General features: G+C 39.0%; 1 protein-coding gene across 1 annotated transcript in view; it reads right to left on the bottom strand.

The window, feature by feature from the left end:
* The window catches only part of gmppaa (GDP-mannose pyrophosphorylase Aa), a 9,851-nt gene extending 2,649 nt beyond the window's left edge, over positions 1-7,202 (bottom strand). The window contains 11 exon segments of the mRNA XM_020621198.1: positions 1-114; positions 1,735-1,827; positions 2,279-2,325; positions 2,405-2,502; positions 2,798-2,932; positions 5,044-5,174; positions 5,262-5,321; positions 5,489-5,681; positions 6,066-6,169; positions 6,330-6,427; positions 6,989-7,202. Coding sequence (XP_020476854.1) covers positions 1-114; positions 1,735-1,827; positions 2,279-2,325; positions 2,405-2,502; positions 2,798-2,932; positions 5,044-5,174; positions 5,262-5,321; positions 5,489-5,681; positions 6,066-6,169; positions 6,330-6,427; positions 6,989-7,028 — 1,113 coding nt within the window. The 5' untranslated portion in view covers positions 7,029-7,202.
* Positions 7,203-8,072: the final 870 nt, after the last annotated feature.

The raw sequence follows: 8,072 nt of genomic DNA, 5'->3' as shown, positions 1-8,072 counted from the left end.
CATCTTTGCATAGGGATCATTGGGGTTTGGGTCACTTGGGGTTCCTTCTACTCTTGCCCACTTTCCAACAGTGCTATCCCATCCCACAATGCTGTTCAAAACACAGCAGTGATCCTTCAGGAAAAACAATATGGCAACAATATGAGTTCTTGAGGTAAGGTTTTTCAAGAACTCATCAACAGATGATCCCTTCTCCATGTATGCTGTATTTGACACGGTTACTACATGTTAAATAACTGAACGTGGAAGACTTATGGTGCATGATTAAAAACAGGAGTTGTTTATGTGGAAGCATACCTCAGCTAACAAATTGTCCTTGAAGGCAATATACAATAAAAGCCAATAAGTCACCTGCAGTCTCAATTCATTTCCTAGGCACCCAGTCATCTCTGGAGACATGGGATTAAATTATGCCAGCCTCCAAATCGTTAAAAATGACATCTTAGTGAGAGGCGCAGGCCGCAATATTTCTGGTGTGACAGAAGAGCTTAAAATACATTTCAAGGAAATCACTGCTGAAGTGCAGATAATGTTCGTAATAAAAGGTTAACCTTTCACCGACAGGTACATTTGCCTTCAGCTCGATTAGTTTGAGGTTCTGTTTAATTCCAAACTTGATGTTTTGTACTGTGAAGAAAGATATGAAGTTCAGAAAATGTTGCTCTTATTTAACCATAACAAAAGCCTTTTAAAGTCAGGGTAAAGTGAAAATAAATGTGTTCTGAGTTTGTCACACCACAGGAACATGTGTTATTAACCACCCAGAGAAATCTGAATGATTAAAGAGATTACCAAGTACATAAAATCACAAATTTGGATAAATAAAGTAAAAATTTCTAGAAGTGTCGTGTTCCTGCTGCTGCTGTTGTTGCTGTTGTTGTTGTTGTTGTTGTTAAGAATCACGTCACGCCGCTGCTGATCCGAGGTTAGAATTTGCATTTTTCAAACCAGTATGGATCATTTCAAAGACGGACTGTGGAAGCTCCCTGTGCAGGTACAACCCAGGATGGGAGCAGAGCCGTTAGACCCAGGAGGCCATGTTCTGTAGCACAGAAAGAGTGCTATAAAGAACAAGGCAACACCAGGGTTAACATTGGTTTGGCATGTCAGAGATGGAGAGCACTAAAAGCATCCAAAGGCCTAAAATTTGATGCAGATGAGACTATATGTCTGCATCACCAGCAAGCTAACATTAGCATTCCAATTTTGTACCTTTGTACCAAAGCCATTGAAAACCATGGACTCTTATGAGCTCTATATTCCGTTTACATTAGTTCTGGAGCCGGTTATTACTGCTGTGCTACCTGAATGACACAGCTGCCTCTGGCTGTTGTGACCCACCCAAAAAATCCTGAACTCAAAAATGATGAAACGGTCCAACTCCGCATAGTTCTGTCTTTCCAAGTTTTCAGCAACTATTTTCCTAATAATTTGGCAAGCAAATGAAAACAACATTGTCAATTTAAACACATTTTGGAAGCTAAATCGCAATGCACCTCATTCCCGCTGTGGTGCACGTCAATACACCGACATACCAAAACAATAGCAGGTGATGAAAAAGTCCTCATGTGACTTTGGAAAATGCCACTTTAGTAGAGCAGAGCAGTGGTTCATGTGGCACGCACAGTTTCAGAGCCCATCGTTACAACGTGTGGATCGTCCTGTTTCGCCCGTGATGGAAAACATTCTATACTCATACATAGTGCAGACTAGTGTATATTCACAGGGGCTCACCTGTAGATTTGCACCATGGAGAATGATGGATTCTCGTACTCTGACCCCAGCACCAATCGTCACTCCGGTGCCAATTGAGACGTTCGGACCCAACTGCAAAAAAGAAATTACCCAAAGTGATAACCACTATGCAAACTGGTAAACACCTAATTAACTTCAACCCTCCAAGCAGGAAGCCAGTTACATTATGCAATGAGCATATCTATATCTGTGCTATATACCTGCATTACATGTTTTTATAAAATGTGTTGGGTTATAATGTTTTTAACATTAAAGTTACCACTAAACTCGAATTAATCACTTGTGTAAAATGTGATAACCTATTACATCATGTATAAAACTTTTTACATTTTGTGCTCACCATTTATAATACACTGTTTAAGGATTATTACATTTTTTAAATGACGTCATGCACACTTACTACATCATGTGCAGTTTTACAGTAAGAGTCTCTACATGCATGTTTGTCACAAGACGGTGTGCTGTTGACAGAACATGATGTTCATTGGTATGCAAGTGTAACACAGTATGGGAGAACTCCTACCATAGCAGTGGGGTCAATATTGGCTGTAGGATGAATATAGACATTACCTGGGGAAACAAGAAGTATAAATAAACTTGTTTGTTCTATGAAGAAGAGACAAAGCTATAGAGGGTTAATTAATCCTACCACTTATTCTGGGCCCTCCTTCCTTATTTGAGGCCAGTCTTTCAGGATGAGTTGTGTGATACTGAGTGAGGTACAATCGACTGGCATAAATAGCAGACCTGAAACAAAATTACAAAAGGAAAAACAAAAGGAGTTAATATCTGTTGAGGCAATGATGATTGTGGGGTCTCAAAACTATTTGCATGTTTACTGAAGCTTGCTGCCTCAGTGGATTTGAGTGTCTAAGTCTCAACAATTTTTAAATACTATTTAAACTAGGCTTGAAGCTTATATTTATGCAAGTCCAATGTCTCTCCTCTCCTCTGAAATTTGACAGGCTACAGGGCTATAAATGTTGGAATGATGAGTGCATGTCCTGTTGAACCTGACAGCAATTCTGTCATATTCACTCACCCTGCAGATTTAATTTGGCTCCAGAAGCTGAGGGTTTTATACACGTAGAGTTTTCTCTGTCCTGCCAGGGCAGTGAAAATATCCTGCTCCAGCCTGATAGCCTCTGCTCTGTGCCAGCCATTGGTTGGCTCCTCTCTGCAAAAGACAGATCATTACTTGATGGGAAGTTAAAAACCAGGTTCAGAGTCCTAATATTAAATCTTTTGCCAAACATTTGAAGTGAGAATGATACACATTTTCTTTCAACAAAAGCCCAGGGTCTCTCTATAGCCATGAACCACAGCCATCATCCTGCTAACAAAAAAAGAATACGGCCTTCTTCCCTCTTGTAGTATAACAGTTGTTGAGATCCTGCAAATATTTAGCTGATTGCAAAAATCTACTCAGTGGTTCCATTACCAAGTCTCTTATAGCCAAAGACTAACATGAATTTATTACCCCACAACCCAGACCCAAGAATGAAATGAGAGCGCCAAGTTCAAATGCACCAGTGAATCTAACTTTGATGGTGTCAATGCTGGGTCAAAACTGAAGCAGATTATCTAGTAGTGATCCAAAAGTCGAAGGTTCTCAGTGTTCCATATTAATTATGGTCTCTGGCATAGCGCATTGTGAGAGCCTCAAGATGAAAGTGTTAAATATTGATGAAAAGAATATTTTAAGAGACTGCACCTATAATCGAAATTTTACCAAATAGGAGAGGATGTGGTTTGAGGCAAAGGTGTCCCTGAGAGATTTTGCAGAGTAACACTTATCAGTTCTATCAAGTCTCTCTGATGTGTTCACCAGTTTTGCTGATTCAGTACCCAGCTTCATTTAAGTGCTACTGATGTTAGCAGATGACTTATGCACAGTGTGGTTTGACCCTTTGCAACATATTTCAAGTGGCCATAGGGTGCCAGAAGTTAGGTTTACTAACATTTGGCACCAGAAACATAAAGTGTCAAAACAAAAATCCATATAGTGATCCTGTGTGCTGAATCCACATACACCTTTAGGCTATTAGTGTAGTAAATAAACAGAACAAGATTTAATGAGATAAAAATTAATTAAAAAAAAAAATCACAAAATTCTCGTTCTTAACTCTCAAACCCAATATGTCATCTTTGTGCTACGTTAAACAAGCTATCTAATTATTCTTTGCTAGCTAATCTAGAGAAAACAACATAAAAGACACAAAAATAAACATAAGAAAGTCAGTAAACATTTCAGTTACTTTTAAGAAATGGAAAATGCAGAATGTAGTGTTTGACACTCAGAAGAGAAAGCTGCATTAGGCTCAGTTTTTCTGGACAAAGATGAAACCTGATCCTAAATTATGGATTATAAATGTTTTAAACTTCTGGATATCTCAAGTGATGTTTGTCTATATTTTAGGACTTAAGGCAAATGTTCAACTTTCTGGAAAATCTGGTATCTGACAGATGAAAAGATCAATATCAATCTCATTTTTGTACATCAAATATGAAGCTACAGCAAGCAGCTGGTTATCTCACAAATAACAGTGGAAACAGAGGGAACAAAAGGGTCGACTTTACCTAAAGGTAACAAAACCAGTCTATAAAGCTCACTAACTGACCCGTTATATCTCATTTTGTTTAATCCTTACAAAAATTGAGTGTAAAAACAATATCACTTTATCTGTTAGACTGTTTCTTGGCTCTGAGCAATGGCAAGGCAACAGAGAAATAGATAAACCCACTGTTATATAAAAAATATCTGTTCTTACACTTTGGTTTTCTACAGATTAGTCTTCTCACCTAACACTCAGCAACAGGGCAAATAAGTATATTTCCTAATATGTCAAACATTTAGTTTCTGACTGGCATAGAGATTCCCCAGCAGTGCCCATTTTAAGGTCAATATTTGCCAAGAAACACAACCATAAATAAATAAATAAATAAATTAAAGGTGCTTCCAAAATAGATGGTGCATAATTTAGCAGAAGTGCAAAGAAAAGGGTACAGGCAGTGGTCACAACACATCCTGTACAACCTCAGCCTTACCATGGGTTATCTTTCTACAGCTCACACCACACACCATAAGTGCTCAAGAACCATACCATGCAACCTAAATGTACCAACTTACCCATCATATGGATATCTGATGAGTGTATGAGGAAACAGAAATCATGGCAGGAAGGAGATGGAAAGGAAAAAAAGACAAATGAAGAGGAGAAATGCCGTAAATGGTATTCACAGGTATTCCCATGCACGAACCCTGAAGAAGGCATGCTTAAAACTCACAACAGCATGTCCTGTTGATTCTTCTGGAAGACTTTGCCAATGTGCTGAAAGATGTCTGGGTTAAAGAGGTATATTCCACAGTTGATGATGTCACTCACAAAGGTGCTTGGCTTTTCCACATAATGCAAGACCTGCAGAAAAAGAGGAGCAGGTAAAGTATGACCTCAAGATGAAACAGCAAAGGGTGAATATTTGGAGAAGACAAGAAAGGTTTATACCTCATTTGTTTCCTCATTTTCAACGATACAGCCATAATTCATGGATTGCTTTCTGTTTGCCTGATTAGAGAAGAATGGCAGTATGGTCGTTAGATATGTCAAATTGTGATAGAAATGTTTCATCCCTATCAGCCTAGCAAATATCATTTTTAGAGTTTTACATTTACTGCATTTTACAGGCAAAGTTCAATCAAAGATAGCACCAGCTGCCAATATTAAAATCTCACCGTTGTCCCAAGGATAACAAAGCTGTTTGGTTCTCCGTGTTCTTTCTGGAAGCTGAGCATCTCTGTGAGAGGAAATGCCGAACAGACATCAGCATTCAGAATGAAGAAGGCCGCTGGATTGCCGGAAAGAATCTGATCTCTGAAGTGATAAATGCCCCCTCCTGTGCCCAGGGCAGCATACTCCTGCAAATACCTGTAGTGCAGAGCCAGAAAGAACACCATACCTGCAGTCATTCAGAAATAGTGGTGCAACAAGGCAAGAAAACAACCACCATCATTACATCTTCAGACTTAAGCAGTGCATGCTCAAAACTCCCACAGCCCCTGAACACAAAGTAAGAAACATGTGGCATTGCTGTCAATGTGCAACAGAGATTATTAAACTAACAACTTTGATTTGATTTGATTTATTCTTTCAAGCATGTAAAAACAGTTGATATGACAACATACATACACATAATCCAATATCAATTTGCTTATACCTAGTACATGCTTGAATGGAATGAATGCTTGAACTTTGCTTAGTAAGAGAGCCAAAAGTGCTTATGTTCATGTGTTTTTGAGCGCTGTTGTTTACCTGATGGAAATCTTGAACTCCTGCTGTGCATTGAACATGAACCTGGTTAGTTCTTCATTTGGCTGATAAAAGCCGATGAGCAAAATCTCTTTCATATTCGGCACCTGGAACAATAAAATGTCTTACTATTACTGGACTGTTCCCTGCATCAGAAGGCACAAGCAAAGAAATGATCACCGAACACTAACTGGAAGGACACGCTCTTATTTTAACACCCAGTTAGGTTGATACAAGGTGACTGAAGACCGTTGCAGTGATACTGACCTTGGCACAAGTTTCAATGTGGTGCTGCAGCATGGGAACGCCAGCAACTGGAAACAAGGGCTTGGGAACTTCAAATGACAGCGGTCTGAACCTTGTGCCTGCACAGCAAGTAGGTGCTTACTTGCTAATCATATTATATTACAGATAACTTTATGTCATGGCTCATGTGCATCAAAAATTAACGTCAAGTCTCTATTTTAGTTACCACTATTATTTCCGTAGTGTTTACTAAATTTTACTTATGATTGCACTGTGGATATGTGCACGTCGAAATAAAAAGTGGATCAAGATTACACATATTCGTTAAATTAATCCGAGAGTAACATTTAAAAGCCCCGAAAAATAAACTTAACATACTTTATTTAATACAGCATTACGTTTATTTATACAGAGCCGAGCTAAGTGAACTAAACAAATAAACTGCTGTCTACAAATTATCAGTAATCGTTGTGGTCATAAATATTAGAAGACTATCAAGACTTAAACGCTGCTTTCCTTGTTTGTGTGGTGTCCTCTCATTTTGCCACGTCAGTGATAGATCTTAAACAAAGCTCATCGCGTCTCTTAGCATTAACTTTAGCAGTTTAGCTTCGCTTTGACCACACATAACAGACTCTGACAACACGACACGATGGTTAGGATTTTTATTTTTCTCTTACCTTTCTGGGGGCCTCCAATTAAAATAACCGCCTTCAACATCTTGACTGAAAAACTGACTTGTGACAGACAAAACCTGCCTGTAAACTACCAAACTACCTGCAGCCAGCTGATGAACTGTGTATTTCCGCATCCACTTCCTGTTTGTGACGTCGACGAGAGCAACGTGAAAATACGGAGCGAAATGGAGAGTTTAGAGACGTGACTGGAACATCAACAGCTTCCTAAATGTTATCCGGATACTAATCGGGTGGCATTTAAGTCGTAACTAATCTATTTGTTTCTAATGATCCACAAACTAGCAGCAAAGGCACCTCAGATGGGAACATTAATGCAACAAAAGTATTTAATAAGAAGACAGAACTATCAGACAAACTATGAATAAACATATCCAAGTCAATTATAGACCAACTAAAAAAGTTGAATTAATGTATTATATAACAATACTGTTTTTAAAAGATAAATTAATGGTTGGGTTCCTTCTTTTAATTTGTAACAAACATTTTTAAAATCTAATGTTACAATAAATCTTCTTTTTTTTAAAAACATTTAACTCTGTATTGCTCTAACATCAGTTTTACCTATACTTTTTCTGGTTGGTAATTTCTGCATGTGTCAGATATCAGTTTAATTCACAATACATACAGTATATCGATGAAGCTCCTTTATTTGTGACTACGGTGACATAAATGCTGTGCGTGGCCTCTTTAAAAAAACAAAGGATCAGAAAGGCAAAAGGCCCAGATGGTGTGACCGCCCTCCTGCCTGCCACATTCATCTTCAACAGGTCACTGGAGCTGTGTGAAATCCCCTCCTGCTTCAAACGCTCCACCATCATCCCAGTCCTCAAGAAAACCTCCATCTGAACGATTACAGACCTGTTACCCTGACATCTGTAGTTATGAAGTCTGGTGTTGGCCCACCTGAAGGACACCGTAGACCCCTGCTGGACCCCCTGCAGTTTGTCTACCGGGCAAACAGGTCAGTGGACGATGCAGTGAACAAGGCACTGTATTACATCCTGCAACACCTTGACTCCCCATGGACCTATGTACGGGCCCTCTTTGTGGACTTCCGCTTGGCATT

The sequence above is a fragment of the Monopterus albus genome, unplaced genomic scaffold (genome assembly GCF_001952655.1).
Source record: "Monopterus albus unplaced genomic scaffold, M_albus_1.0 scaffold254.1, whole genome shotgun sequence".
Lineage (NCBI taxonomy): Eukaryota > Metazoa > Chordata > Actinopteri > Synbranchiformes > Synbranchidae > Monopterus > Monopterus albus.
This window is presented reverse-complemented; position numbering and strand designations above follow the sequence as displayed.